Source organism: Fulmarus glacialis, unplaced genomic scaffold (genome assembly GCF_000690835.1).
Source record: "Fulmarus glacialis isolate BGI_N327 unplaced genomic scaffold, ASM69083v1 scaffold34067, whole genome shotgun sequence".
NCBI classification, from domain to species: domain Eukaryota; kingdom Metazoa; phylum Chordata; class Aves; order Procellariiformes; family Procellariidae; genus Fulmarus; species Fulmarus glacialis.
This window is the reverse complement of record NW_009224382.1, coordinates 1-16,084: the sequence shown is the minus strand read 5'-3', so window position 1 is coordinate 16,084 and position 16,084 is coordinate 1. Positions and strand designations below refer to the sequence as shown.

Here is a 16,084-nt window from a genome sequence, read left to right as displayed (position 1 = left end):
TATTTCTATGTATTTATTTATGTATTTGTATGTTTTTATATATATATAAAAGACATGCTGTAAAAGTTCCTGGCCACACAGGTGAGGAACTGGAAAGCCATACTGTTTTTTCCACATTATGCTTATAGCTGACCTTTATACTCTCATTACTCTAGTCCTTTCACCTATTTCTCCCTTGTCATGTGCTACACCTACCTAGCACATCTTCTCTTAATTGCTCTGTAAATTTTCCACCTAATTAGTTTGTAAGCTCTTTGAGGAACAAATTGTCTTTTACTATATCTACATATTGTGCCCAGCGCAATCTGATGGGCACCTCTTGGCACTACTGTAATATAAAAAATAAATCAGTAAAAAGTAATAAATGTTAACCTTCAGGGGCTCAGGATGTTTACTTACCTAGTAGTTAAAATGGGAAGTGAAAGTGACTACTACTGTTAAAGAATTTCTATAGTTATCAGTAAAGGAAAAAGGAAAGTACCCCAACTCCCTGTCTTAACAAAAATAAAATTAAAAAAAGTACTCACTTGGCTTTATGAGGATCCTCTATTTCTAAATCCCAAACATAAAGTTTGCCAACCTGATTGCCCAGAGCAAGCATCTTTAAAGGAAAGCAGAGGATATAGTAGTTTTAAAATGCGATCTCAGAGAATGGAAGTCAGAATTTTATAAAGGCTCTATAGCTGATAAATTGTGTGTGAATGTTTGAACATGAATGACTTAGTTTTTTGGAGGGGCTAGAAATGCTGTAAGATTTGCCTCCTTTCTCCAACTTTATTATCTTCCTCCCCCATCTGCAGAGGTGGACATCAGTAAACACATCTTTAGTGTACAATAAATATATCTTTGGTGGAACTTTTTCCATCAGGCAGAACCCAGAATGAAAAATCCAGTTTCATATAAAGCCCCTTGCAGTAAATCATTCCACTTCTCAAACACCGCATCACATGAACCAAGACCTCCCACGTCCATAAACATGGAATCAATGAAAAGCTACGCACTTCCAAATACAGCAGTCAAAGCTCACACATACCTTTTGCCAGAAATCCATTGAAAACCTCATGTACCATATATCACACTGGCTGTAATCAAATCTCCCAAGTATGGTCACATTTGACTCACTGGGCTTGATTTTATCTATATCATCTTCCATTTTGCCAGGTTTCCAGCACACAATGGCATTTTCACAAGACTGGGGGGAAACAGTGAAAAAATCACCTATATTTACAATTTATACTGCACATTCAGTCTAACTATAATTATAACCAAACATTTCATCTCACAGCTTCCCCAACTACATTAAAAATAACCATAAAACTGAAAATCTCACCTCTGTCCTTAGATCACAGCCACATCACCAACAATATGTCACTGCCCATCGCTGGGAGCCTGCTGCCCTCACAGCTTTGCCAGGTAACAGGACTGCAGGAGCCCTCCCTCGCCCACTTCAGATGCGCTCAAACACGCTTTCACGAGCAGTTTAAATTAACCCAGACTTGAGGATTGTTAACCCAACCCCTTCGACCAACAGGACCAGGCATGCAACGATTTCTGGCAAAGAGGCAGTAAGGCCACCTAGTTTAATACCTGCAAGTAAATGTTACTGGTGGACATAAACACAAATTCAAGTTAGTCCATTATGGGAACCCTCATTTCTCCCTTTAGCGGCAGGACCCCTCATCAGTATCTATATATTCTCTTTCTGTATTCTCTACCAATCTGGTTAGTTGGTATCCCTGTACTGTTAGCAGAGGTACAGCTGTAGTAATAATTTTACTTTTTAACTACAAGCTGCTTATCCACACATCCTGACAGCTAACAAAATTCACAATACACTGCATAAAATCATTTGACCTAGCATATTAAGTTAACCTACAACACAAATTCTAGTAAAACTTCTACTGTCTAAGATCCTCAAAACAAGCAAATGTAAGTAATATAGCTGAAAAAGCTGCCACTTTACCTTGGAAAGAATTAGATCTCCCAACCATCGTACACAGTCAACATAGTTCCTATGTATGTCTCTCGTAGAAAAGTCAGGAAAGTGAATTTTCTGGGAAATAAAAGGCCTATGGAGAAAATTGCCAAGTGAGGTTCAGAGAAACACAGAAGCACAAGTCTAATTTTTAATGGCCAGTTTTAAGATATCTCAATGTTAAAAGGACAAGCCTGTATTTTTGGTTGTTTTAACAGTTTGTAACAAAGTCGATTTTGTATGTTGTTTTGTTGTTTGGTTGTTTTTTTTTTTTTAAATAATGGGAACAGACCCTGTTTCCATCCTCATTCCTAATAATGTTTCCCACTGTACAAGACTATGCAGAGACAGTGCTAAACAAAACCACTCCTTCAGATGCTGAATACAGCTTCCATTGCCAAATACTTCAAGAACTAATTAAAGCTCAGTTTTCCTGATGCTGCTTCTGCAACATCTAAATTGTTAAATAGAAAAGCACACTAGAAAAAACCCATAATTTTAAAAAAAGCACGCTAAAAAAGCATCATTTAATATTTGGTAACATTACCAAAAAAAGCGAGAGTATTTTCACAGCTAGTCTCATTGCTGAACATGTTCAGTGTGTTTTAGACTCTTCAATTCCCTCAATGGTTTAACTGGAAGTTAAGATTAAAAAGTTGATGAACTTCATAAAGGAGGATTTATCTATCATGTATCTAATTGCTATGTTTACTTGACAAGTTACTCATATCTGAGGTCAGATCAGAGAATGATGAAAGTTAAGGTTACTACTACATAAACAGCATTGTCCCCGCCCCAAAGTCAGATAACAGATACAGTAACTAGTAATAACTACCCAATGTAAAACTATTTGCTATATTTAATTACAAGGATTGGATTACTTCTGAGAAATTTTGAGGTGAGAGAAAGAAAAGCCACTGACATCTTGAAACACAGTGAAATACAAGCTTTAATTAAGAATGATAGAGATGATAATTCCAGACATTTTCTAGTCAAGCAGATAAGAAATAATTAAGATATTTAAAAATAAGAGTGTCAGGACTTTAAATCTGACTTCAATAAAATTCTGCTGAAGCAAACATCAATAAGACACATCTTCTAGAGTGGTTCAGTATCCAGCACAATCCCCGGGTCACTCACTATCCCCAAGAACTCCCAAGTTGGATAGGAATTAACCTGGGCCATTGATGACAACATTCCTATTTTGCAAAGACAGCCAAGACGATGAAGACTACGTACCTGTTGGTTTTATTTGGGTTGTACTCATAAGACTCTTTGATGGCATTTATCATTCTCTTGGAATTAATTCTCCAGAGTTTTAGAGAGTGATCCATCCCACAGGACATAATTTTTTCACCAAGAAGATCATAATCCTATGTATATGAAATAATTTTGAGGACCGCCAGCCTAAGCTGCATTATATCAACTCAGATTTTATTCCACCATTTCCATCAAAACAGCATTTTTGGCTTAGAGAATGCAATAAAACTGTGTATTTCAAATAGAAAAACACTAATAACTTAATCCTGCTCACTGCAAAGCAGCACAGTATCTTAATAATTATATTTACTCTCTCTCTCTCTCTCTCTCTCCCCCAAGAGAGGTATATTCAACAGCACTGACAGACAATGAATCTACTGCTAGTGCTCCCCCCTCTGTAAATTCCCTAGGTTTCATCTTATGGAGCAACTTTGGCAGAATTCCAGGGCTACAACATGGGTGATGTCTATTTAGAACCACAAGAGAATAACACAGTGTCAGGTTTCATATAGATGCACCCCTCACCTTTCAGGTCACACAACAGGAATGGAAACAGTTCTTAAGAGCAGAGTATTAAAAGTCAACTATTCTAGTTGATATTTGCTGGGTACCAGTGTCTGTTCACAGCCACTGAAAAGCAGCATAACTCACCTGGAATAACTTCTTTCCTTCACTACCATGTCTCTCAAGGCTTATTTGTTCTTGCTGCTTTGGCTTGGTAAGACCTCAAGAACTTCAAAAGTGGGACCATCATGAAAACTTTTTACTCTTTCTAGCCCCACTGAGCTCTATTTTGTTTATTTCTAGGTTGCACTGTGAGAAAACTAGCTACTGAAAGACACAGAAAGTGAACACCTGTCCTGTATATTGAGAGGTGGCCAGATCAGTCAAACCGCCTGAGATTTAAACTTGTCTATCCCCTTAAAACAGTATTTATGCACTTCGTTTTTTTTTTTAAGTAGGTATAATATAAAACAGTGCACAAGAGGATAAAAAGTTGCATATTGTAGGCTTACTACCCTTCGTAAATCTAAATCACTGCCCCACAGTCTTCCACTTACTGCACTTAACACCTCATCCCTGTGCCCTTCTACTCCTCCAAATATTGCAACCAGCGTGTCTGTCTGGATGTTCCACAGTCTCAATGCATGATCTATAAAGAACAAATAAAATTACATGCTGCTTTTTATATGTACATATGAATAATATATTTCAGCTTAACTACTTTCAATAACAGGTGTTCATGTAAACATCAAAAAGGCACTTAATTCTTCTTCACTTGTAAGAAACAACGGAACTGCATTAACTAAAATTGCCATTACAACTAAGCTATTGTTAGAGTAATTCTGTAACTGAGAAAGTGTGCCCACCCCCCCACCAGGGACAGCTTCTAACAAAAATATACTTGGATCTTCAGATCATTCGAAAAGCAGAGAAGAGTCTGATCTTGGACAAGTATGCTTCTATTCAGTGTTATCTCAAAAATAATTGTATATATCAAAAAAATGCTAGAATTCCTTTCAGCCACGCTTACATCAGCATTCAGAGAAGTTTTGATTTTCCGATTTTTTAATCTTTAAAATGTTATTCTTTATGAACCACAGACTGTAGTGATGGGAGAAACTGTTTCTATAAACAATATATACTCCAAAGTCAATCGGACTAATCCACTTGTTTAAAGAAAGTTTTAACAATTTCTAATGAAGAACTGTATTTCCCATTTGGAAATGGGAACCTCTACTGTATTTCCCTTTTGGATTCCACAAGTACACTGCACTGAATTACAGCAACATCAAATGGAAGGCCACACAGTCCCAAATATTTTCCTCTTTTTCTACTCATCTCTCAGCCAAGCAGTTCTGAGACTCCAATATTCTCCTGCCTCATGCCCTCTCAGAGATAGTACCTGGTCCAGAGATTGCACATTAAAACTTGTAGTACTACGGCTGATGTCAAAATGTTATTAAAAAGAGAACCTAAAAAATATACAGAACTCAAGAAATTCAGCATTACAGACCCACAGCACAAACTCAACAGTTGCAAGAATCAGAGGTTCCCAACTCCTATTCTTGTGTAGCTTCATCAGTAATACCAAATATGCTAAAGTCAAAAGTCCCCTTATGTGAACGTTTCCAACTCTAGCATTCCTGAAGGCTTGCTCTTGCAGCAGATCAAGTATTCCCTTACTTAACAAAACAGTCAGGATTAGGAAGTTGTGACAGTTAAGACATTCCGGACATAAAACACCGTACCAAAAACTCACTTCTCCCTTCACTAATGTGCTTTTTCCACAAAGTCCAATTGAAGTCAGAGCTGCTCCTGAGCAACAGAGAATCGAAGTTTTCCCCATGAACATGGTGGTAAATGCTATCTGCGTTTAAGACTTTAAGACATCCCCACTAGATGGCAACATGATTCAACAACTGGAAAAAATTTAACTCAACTGTTAGAAAGGAAAGAGCAACCCCAGTGCTCATGTTTCTTCTTTGCTAAAAAGCAGTACTGTTCGCAATCCCTTTGCACCATAGGTGGAGTTATGTTTATTGTAGGCCATGGATTTAATATGTACAAGATATATAGCCATGAAAGAGCAAGATTTGCTCTCAACTTTTAAGGTAAACTTGTTCAGTGCCATTCATAAAAAATTCATAGAGGTTTTGGCCATTTTCAAGACCAAAATCCAATCCAAAGTATCCTGATTTATACAAAAACAAAAGAGGGTTTTTTCCTCACCTTTGCTTACAGATAAAAGGAGATTTGGATCTCTTGGATGGAATTTCAGTTCATTGATTGCATTTCCATGGCCCACGTAGTGCTGGGATAGAATTCAGAGACCAAGTTATCATTTCCCCTCATGTTTACATGTATTTAGAAGACATAAGTTTCATGCCTTACTGAAACGCAAACTGTATCTCGAAGTTCTGAGCACTCACCTTTATGCACTGCATTGTAATAGGATTAATTATCCTAATAATACCCCTGGACCCTGCCACAGCCAGAAGAGGATGGCTTGTATTGCTATCATATGTCCACGCACAGGTATAGAAATTTTCATCTGCCTACATCATCTTACATTAAGGAACACAGAAGAAACAGGAGATTTTTTTTTTTTAACAATGTGATTTTTTTAAAGTAAACTTGTTGCTATTTCACGAAAGTGCCCAGGAGTCTCTGCTGGACCCAGTAAGAAAAAGATACATATTTGATTATACATCTGCAAATATAAGCAACATCTCCTTCTCTATAGATGCCAGTTTCCTCACTTCTGTTCCATAACACGCAAGGAACACCTTCTCTTTCTTGGCATCGCTTTTCAACCTCTTTCTCCAAAACATCCGAAGATTGGGAATAAAATGAGGATGAATCGAGACTGAGTTCACAAGTTACTGATTTGTGTACTGCAAACGATCAACACAAGTTATTACTGCTTCAGAGCATGAAACATAATTCTTAGGCTTTAAACACAGTTCCAATTCACAGGGAAGCTGAGACCACTATAAAGTAGCAAATGTGAAACATTACACAAATATTAGTGTTGGGAAGATTAAACTGATGGAGAATCAGTTTTCAAATATTTTAATACAGCATGTTTCATGAGTCTGCGTTTTTAGTATTTTTTCAATAGGAGGGACTCTAGGATGTGGGAAAGAGGTAAGACTTGGACCTGACAAAAGGAATGTGCTGCATGAGCAAAGTATTAAATCACAGACAAAACCTTTGTATGCTTTTTCCTACAAAGCCTCTTCATTTTTGATAAAGAGAAAGCAAATAAGTGGCTTTTTAACTGAAAAGGATACATCAGCATCCACATACGACTGCAACAGACGGATTTCTCCTTGGGAATGACATTCATATAAAGTAACCTGGAGGAAAAAAAAAGTGGGAGAGATTCCTGCTTACTTGTGATATTTCAAAAGGAAATCACATGCACCTGTGTATTGACTTCCTGATGGGAGAGGTAGTGTGCCTTTATGGTTTAGATCTCATCCATCGTCTGTTTGTTTCCAACAGCTGGAAATGGTTTGATAAAAGAATGCTCACAGCAGTCTCAGTAAAGCACCACTCCAGGACTTGTCAGCAGTCCTTCCCAGATACTAAAATCTATTATTTGAATTGTCTTAGTAAGATTAAACTCTATTTGGAATTAGTTACTGCAGCCATCTCTAACGTGACTTGGTCTTTTAATGAGCCACTGATACCTTGTTTAATCTTAGTTTAGCACTTTTGGTAACTGCCAGGTGGAACAAACCTGGAAATGAAAGGCTTCTTGTTTATTCACAACACTTGCATAGAATGCACTTCAGGAGTTATTTTCAAGACTGAAATGACATAGATCCTTGTTCAGAAAAAGCCTATAAATTCACTCCACACAGGCCATTAATTTAGCTACTGAGCTGCCTGGCATCATTGCAGACACTTCTCATCCCATTTTAGAGCATATGACCTTTTGGAAACAATAGCATCTATGAAGAGTAATTTTAGTGTGAAGATACATTTATGCACCTCTCTTCCTTATCCCATGTTTACTGAAGGATTTTTTTTCTTTACTATATAGGCTAATTCCCAAATAGCTAACACATGACTTCATAGAACAATCCAGAGGACGCAGCTCTCCCAGACAACAGATGCTACATACCTCAGAAATAAAGCTTTCTGTATGAAGTATCCTGTGTCCATACTAAACACAGGTAAAGGGATTGGTTGAAGAAAAGAATGCAAGCAGAACCACACGGAAGAGCTTATGGTTAAAAACAGATTACTCACTCTGTTGCTGCCTACAGTGGCAAAAACAAGAGGATCACCTTCTTTACTGTGCCAGTTAAACTGGACTCCAAACAAAGGCTGACCATGGTCCTCCTGTAGATGTAAAGTAAGATTAGAGACAAAAAAAATAAAACCCATGGGCATATTATTTCTGTGAAATTCAGCTGTGGTGGTAAGTAGTTTAATTGATATGTTTTCCTCCTCAAACTACTGGGTTCACATCCAGTATAATTTCAGACAGTGAACAGTTAAAAAGAACAGTTTTGTAACATCACATTCTAACTTGGCTGTCTTAAGGGAGCTTAAAGGAATATTCCACCCCACCCCCTCTTCCTTCCCCCCCAACCCTCAAGCTTTTAAAAAGTGAAGGGGAAGAAATGTTGTCTCACAGTTATGGCCAGAAGCTGGCAGAACTCCTGACTTGTATTTATAGCTCTACTATTTTTGCAATTTTCAACAAGGCAACCTCTGCATCTAAGGCCACATCTATATGCATTTTATACTGTTACAACTACTTCCACACAACGATTTACAACTTCACAGAGAAGAATTATTAGGAGAGAGAAGAATTGTACTGGTATAAGGGTGGAGAGGGGCCACATTTAACTATTACAGCACAGTTAGGTCTTGCAACTCTACCAGAGACATGACGAACTCACTCCAGCATGTCACGATGCTGCTGCAAAGCTCATGTCTACAAAGTGTTTTCAGATTGCCTTCACAAACAGTTACCAGAGAAATGCCAAGTATTATTTTTATACAGCTTACCTCAGTTTAATAGAGAAAAAAAAGAAGCAGATATGTTTATGAATTGTGATGAATATGGTGGTGCTTGCTAATAATTGATAACAGTATTTTGGCCTGTCCTGACAGGATGTTTTCAGTAAGAATAATGTTCATTAAAGTGCCTCCCCACAGGGGACTGTCTGGGACAGTGCAGGCAGGAAGGAAGTGTCTCATGATGGCTGTTAAGCAGCCTTCAAATGGCAGTGCTTCAGAGACAACACGAGAAGTTATTAGTCCTGGCAGCTCCGGCCTATCCAAGAACCAAACAGTAAATTTGAGGAGGGGGTATGGGTGGGGAGTCCAACGCTACTCAGAAAAAGAAAAGTAAGGAAGTCTGGAAGAATCTGAAATAGCATTATTTACTGAGAAAGGCAATATCTGTTATTTACAGACATAGCTAGAAGAGCTAGAAAGAGAAGGGAGAAAATCTTTCAGAGATGAAGGCCCTCCTGCAATTCTTAGAGAGGTGACAAATTTCAAAGCTGAATACAGATTAAAAAGAATTGTTCAAAGTTTAACTTGAAGTATTACCCGTCATAACATGAAAGAACAGACTAGTGGCTTTATGTGATGAGGGATATGGGATATTAGCAAAGGGAAAAGTAGCAAGGTTATTAGTGACCCCACGACAGAAGGAAAAAGCAGGTATTCAGCATTCTGTAAAGCATTATAGTTTAATTAGAGAAGAAGAATGAGGAAAACTGTATGCCATAAAATTGCATACACAAGGCCATGATTTTTAGTGTCCAATAAAGTTATGAAATTTACTTTCTAAGCTTGTTTTTTGAGTGTATTTAAGTCTTCCTTGAAGAGAATGGCTGAGAGATCAAATACAGGGTATTTTAAAAAAATGTAAACAAAAAAAAAATTAAAAAATTATAATTTAAAATACTTAGTTGGTTTTGAATTTCTGTGTGAAAGAGTTCATCCTGGTGAATACTGAGGGCTTTTGACATTCTGCATGAAGATAACACAGGTAAAATGCACAGATTCTTACTGCTTTATTACAGAGATACATTAGCAGGCTTTGTGCTTGTTTTTCTGGAATAACCCTGTTCTCTGTCATGTGCACTATTTCTGATAAATTTAGTAAAATGGCTAAAGTGAAGAGGAAGATGTTTTCCCTCTCAAGATAGGATATTTTTCCAGCATAAGCTGTGATAAGTTTGTGATTTTCTAGGTAGGATCCAGATTAGGGTGATACATAGTAAGTAGAGAGATTCAACAGAGGGCTATACTGTTTCTATATTTCTGTATTTGAGTACATACTTAAAGTGTTTAGTAAGCTTTTTCAAAGACAACCTATTTCCCTGGAAAAATTACTTCGCAAGACAAACGTCTTTAGACTACTTACATCATCCGCACTACATTCCTCGCATCGAGTGCTACAACCTCCAAGAGCCTGACCGTACATATCGCAGTTTTTCTGGTGTTTAATGGATGGAGGAGTCAGGCAGAGGCTCTTGCAGGAAGTCACTAGGGTATCTGAAGAAGTTATGCTCACCTCATTTAAAGTACCATCATCCTCACTCGTCAGAGACAGCACATAGCTATTTTGATAATACCTCTGTGCTCTAATTTTTGTCCCAAGTGCTAAACAATGAAGCAGGTTTTTAAAAACATTACACTTTTAGTTGCTGCACATTACAGTTATCCTGAGATGCCAAGTGTGTCACACAAATCTGACCACTGGTTTGTACAGACAGAAGAGTGACCCAGATGCTGGTCCAAAAGTAGAACTGTGAAATGCCATCTTGACCCTGGTATGAACAAAGGGCACAAACCCCAAAGTACTCAGGTTCTTCATGCACCAGAGAAAGAAGCAGGGGAGAAAACAGACCTACAATTGTTACAAAAGCAAATAAATAAATAATCAATGGTTAGTTCTGCCCTTACTCGCTCAACGCCAACTCAGGTTCAGTCAGACAGTAAGACTAGACCTGTTTTTAGACTGAAGGCAGTGAAGTAAATACTATGCCAACACAAAAAATAATCACCTGCAACTACATGAACGCATTTTAATAAGCTGTCACCCACACTGCTAGCGAGGAACCAACTGACCACACATGCATTTCTAGTTCCCAGAAGTGGAAGCAATCCATTATTGACAGTGGTTTTAGTAACCTCCCCTTTACAGATCCACAAGGTAGAATCTCGCATGTGGCTGGTTACTGATTCCCAGCTCAGGGGACAGCGAGTAGAAGCTGAGAGAAAACACTGGACTGCTAACAACCACTGAGCCACACCCTAAGCTAGAGCAAGGGTAGGGCAAATAATAAGCAAAACATTTATACATGTATGTGAGGATGTGCATCTGTTAGCTGTATATACTCATTTATAAACTACATTTCCATTCAGCCCACAGAGGGTAAAGATTTTTCAGTACACCTTATAGTAACTTAGTACTGCAAAAAGGAAAAAAAAAAAGGCAGTGTTTTATTTCCTGTCATTTTCCAAGTTATATTTTTGTTTTCCTGATGCTTAAATATCACCCAAAATAACTTCCACAGTAGTGTTTAAGAAGCATATTTAGCAAGCACTGCGTTTTTCAGGCTGAATCATAACCATTTAACATTCAAAGCAGACGGTAATGGCCAAATTTTTTTGTTTTCCCAAGTAAAAAAAGTAAAAAGCAAAATTAGAGGGAAAAACAAGAGTAGGAAAGTGGAAAACCACATAATTTATACATCCCTAAAGAATATTAAAATTAATTTCCATGTCTTTAAATCATGTTGACTCTTCATTAATTTGAGTACATGCACCTTACAGCATAGTTCAAAGACATATAAACTGTGGGATAGACGATGTGATACCCAAAGAGTCACAAGTGTCTTTCTGAACCCATATACAACATTCAATTGTTAGAGTTTATCTCCACAGTATCTGCAAAATTAGTATGGAGGAAAGGAAAAAGAAAAGAGAGGCTTCCTCAAACATGAAGTAAAAAGGAGTTACCAAATTTGGCTGCTACCTAGTCTTCGTATTAACATGCACATTTATTATTATTAGCATTAATTTCAGTTCAGAGAAATGGGGGGGGGGGGAAGATAGTAAAAATATCCCACTTAGCTGAAACGCTACATTTACTCCCTCACAGCTTGATTCCACTTGCACAAGAATCTGTCCCCTGATACAAACACACAGAAGTCAGGGATTGCTTAACTTCATAGGATCACCCTATAGTCGGGCCTGGGTTGAAGCTGGGGTGAGGGATTGTTCTGTTTTCCTGAAAGACACTTTAAAAGTACTAACTACTTTAGAACATTTGGTCTGCAGATAGCAAACAAATATGCTTAGCAAAACTCAGAATTTGTTAAATGTTTAGGTGCCGAAAGGCCTGCGCCTGTGTTTGAAGCCTGACTTGAAGCCACAAAAAGCACTACCTGCGGGGGCGATTCATGCAAATCACAGGAACAGCTGCCTACCTAGACGAAAATGAAAGAGCTTCCCTTCCTTCTACACCCTGAAAGGACTGTAGATATTTTTTATATTTCAAAAAACACATTCAGATCAACTTTTTTCCCCAGATACTTTCGTCAGTATAACTTCATATCACAATTTCTCCAGTGGCAAAGCTCCTTTATGAGGTTTCCATACTCCAAACCTCTCATCCCCTCCCGCTCAGCTACCCCAGCATTTCAGTGAGGCAGTCTGAAGCCAAGATTCAGAAACAAGCTACAACAGCACAGCTCAACGTTCAGTGTGGGGGAATGACAAAAACCCCTTAAAGCAATTCTGCAGAAAATATCAGCTATATGGAGCTGCACACATCCTCTTGTTAGCTAAATATAAAGTTTAACAAAACTCCCATCTTGTTCCAGGCACAATCTTTCCTTTATTTAGAAATCTTACAAAAATCAAATCAGATGGCACATTTACAGCTTTTGCCACATAAATATCCCACACAAGGCTGGGGAATGAAAGAACAACATCCTGACAGTGTAAAAGAATGAAAGAGAAAAATCATTTGGTTCACCACAGTCTGTCACCAGTGCAGAAGAAAACAATAATACCCTAAAACACAAGAACAGGGAGTAAAGACCATGAATCCACACCCTTAACACGATCAGGTATTATGTGGGAAGATAAATATGACCTAAATCAGGTGTGAACACATAGTCACAATGCTCACGATAAATTAACCAAATTGCACTATATAGCATTTATGACAATTGCCAGAAGACAGAAAATATCTGATAAGCGTGAGGAAAAAGCTACTGCAAGATTGCTGGGTTGTTTTTTTGTTTTTTCTAAATACATTTCAACAGGTAGAAAAATCTGTACAGGTTCTGTGCTTTGCATCGAGTTGTCACAGGTTTTGTTTTATTTGAATTTGTTTATCCAGTTTCTTATCTTTACCTCAAGCAACTACAGCTTCAATGAAATACATAATGATAACATATCTCACATAACTTTGCAAACCTTATAAAAATTGGGTTAATTGCTACCTACCTACTGTTTCCTATTTCTCAGTATCCTTTTTCTTCAAAACTTCAGCTATTCCAAATAAGAAAGGTACTTTCTTCAAATGAGCATGCAACATAATTGTATACAGATATTTAAAAATATCTACCTTGACACGGTCTCACTGTCAACATTAACATCACTGCCAGAAAGCGATGTCCAGCATTCCCATGTTGAAGCTTACACATACCTACCTTTAGGCTATTTACACATTTGAAGGAATATTTGCACTTCTTTGACTTCCATTTTCCTTTTCCCCAGCTTTTTCTTCCCGGCGCATTAGGAGTGTTTGTTGGTGTATCAGGGCGTTCGGTGTTAGTACCGCTTTCAATACTAACGGCATCATCCTGAAAACATTCAAATTATATAGAATGTAATAAAGATATCATTAACTGCTGTATAAATTCAGCTAATTTTGCGGCACTTGGCCTTTTCACTTTTTCTTCTCCTCCACAAGAACAGAAGATCTCCTAGGACTTGGTGTTATTTAGATTCACATATTTAAATCTATTACTAACATAATAGCTTTCCTCCCTAGAAACAGAAATTGAGTCACATGAGGACTAATCCAAGAGGGAGAGACGTGAACTGTGATCTAGTGAAGTTTCTTCAGAATACTGGTAGCTGCTCTTAAGAAAATGTCTAAAGATAAAGTGGTTGCTTTCCCTAGAAAACAACTTTGACGTAGATGAAATGAGTACTTCTGAAGTACTGAAGGAAGAAGTTGTTTGTGTAAAAACATTATGCTTAGCCATACCAAGAATCTAACTGTTCTGAGAGACTTCTGTACGCCCTCCGCAGCCCTCAGCACAGCACAGTTCTACAATAAGTCAGCACGGCCACTAGAAGAGGAAGCCCCACCTCTCCCTCCTGCGCTTTTCTACAGATACTTGCTTCAACTAAAAGCTAAGTTAAAAAAAAAAACAACCCAAAACCAAAAATAAAATTAGCTTGCTGTCTGATCAGCTAACTAATCCAACCGGCCCTCCAACTGTCAGCAGCCAGAGCTAAGGTAAAGACGAGGAGAACTGAAAAAAAGGGTGCACAAAGCAACCCACCCAGTCGCTGACCAGTTTTAGATCAGCTTTGGGCAATTAACAGAAACTACAATTTCATACGCAGTCTGACTGCAGGACACTACTCAAAAGGACATTTCTATTCTCTGCATCACCCATCACAGCACACTTCAACTTCACCTGCATCATAACCGGCAACCCTGTACTTCCATATCAGTAAGTTCAACTTGTTAAAAATCAACATTTTTTACTTTTTTTCTGGCAAGGTCTGTTCACTTTCCATCAGAGTAGTGGGGGAGAACAACTCATCTCAAGACCATGTGATTTCTAGATCTGAACTAAGGGAGACAGAGGCAGATAGCAGCCTGTCACTGGAAGAGATTAAGTGTAACATAAAGCTGCACCAGGAACTCCACTAGGAATAGGGAATAAGGTCAACTATAAACATTAATACACCAGTTCCCATCAAACATTTATTCTTTGTCCCAGTTTCATATCTGTATCTTCAAAAGCTGGTAGAGGTGTACTGGTCTTTGGTTGCCCAACAACTCTGAAAATCAGGATATCAAGAGGAGAAAAAAAGAGGAAAGACAACACACAAGCCTGTAAGTGAACTGCCCAAACCTGGAGTCATTCCCTCCACATTGCACCCCTAAAAGAGCCAACCCTCCCCAAATAAGCACAACCGAGCTTAGCAATTTTTATGTTTTCCAGTTTCTTCTCCTTTACCCTAAAGAGATTTCAGAGCTTGCCAAATTCTTGCCTCCCAAGCAAGCACACTGGCTAGCCAGAGTCTGGCTAGCCAGAGTTGTAATATTTCACAAGATTGATGTTTTCTCTGGACTAGTCAGATATTGTCAATATAAGAACACCCGGTACTGGTATGATGCAGCTACACTGAGTACCTGCCACTACAACATAACCAACAAACTTGCACCCAGGATACCTGTGGAACAAAATATACCCTTTCTCCAAATCAACACTATTATGCCAACTTTTAAACAGAATCCCCATATTTCAGGAGTAGTGGAGTCCAGTAACGAACTCTTGAAAACTGAGTCCTTTCACCACTGAGACAAGTCACATTTTCAATAACCAGACAGCCCACATCTGTGGTCACCGATAGCCTACAACGGACACCAAAGCAAACCTGAATGCCTTTGTCACCGAATTACTTGGATTTACAAATGCTGTTGAGCAGTAAAAAAATTCAACAGCAGTGGTGCGGAGCACCTCGAACCTGCCTGTCGCCTCACAAGCAGCACTTCCACAGGTTGCAGGGGATGCGGTCCAGATCCCTCACTTTCTGGATAAGTGCTCTAACCAGAAAAAAACCCACACTGCATAAAGTCAACACCCAAATAACACCCCCGACTCCAGTAACTACATAAAATGACTGCTAAATACCTTAGATTAAGTTTATCTTTCTGGTATAAAGCTATTCTGTATCAATCACATCGCCTTTGTTCTGAACACTGGACTTTAGCCTAACTTAGAGACTACAGTCCTCATCCCCTGCTGCCTTCTTCTGCTGACAGAAGCTTACGAGCAGTATCCCCTATTCCTCGCTCACCAAAGGGCTGCACGCATAAATTTATGCTGCATGTTATTCCGTAATGTGACAGTGAAGACACACGACACAAAACTGCAAAAAAGGTGGAAAATTTTGCTGTTTTGCAGCAAAAAAAAAAAAAAGGAAGTCTGGCATTTCGAAGCGGACTTCGAGTCAGAGACCGCTTAGAGTTTGGGCCTCAAATTCTCCCTCACCCACGTGGAGGAAAAGTGAGTGTCTCTCCCCCAAACCCACGCCGGTCTCTCC

The 16,084-nt window shown here is 38.5% G+C and overlaps 1 protein-coding gene across 1 annotated transcript; it reads right to left on the bottom strand.

Annotated features, from left to right (window-relative positions):
• Positions 1–506: 506 nt before the first annotated feature.
• EED (embryonic ectoderm development) lies at positions 507–13,596 on the bottom strand (the record flags this gene model as incomplete). The annotated part of the gene is made up of 10 exons (XM_009582134.1): positions 507–601; positions 1,034–1,192; positions 1,964–2,069; positions 3,215–3,348; positions 4,297–4,388; positions 5,969–6,050; positions 6,169–6,294; positions 7,033–7,098; positions 8,000–8,092; positions 13,444–13,596. Coding segments are annotated over 10 exons (1,089 nt in total), but the record flags the coding sequence as incomplete, so codon positions are not given.
• Between the last annotated feature and the right edge of the window lie 2,488 nt (positions 13,597–16,084).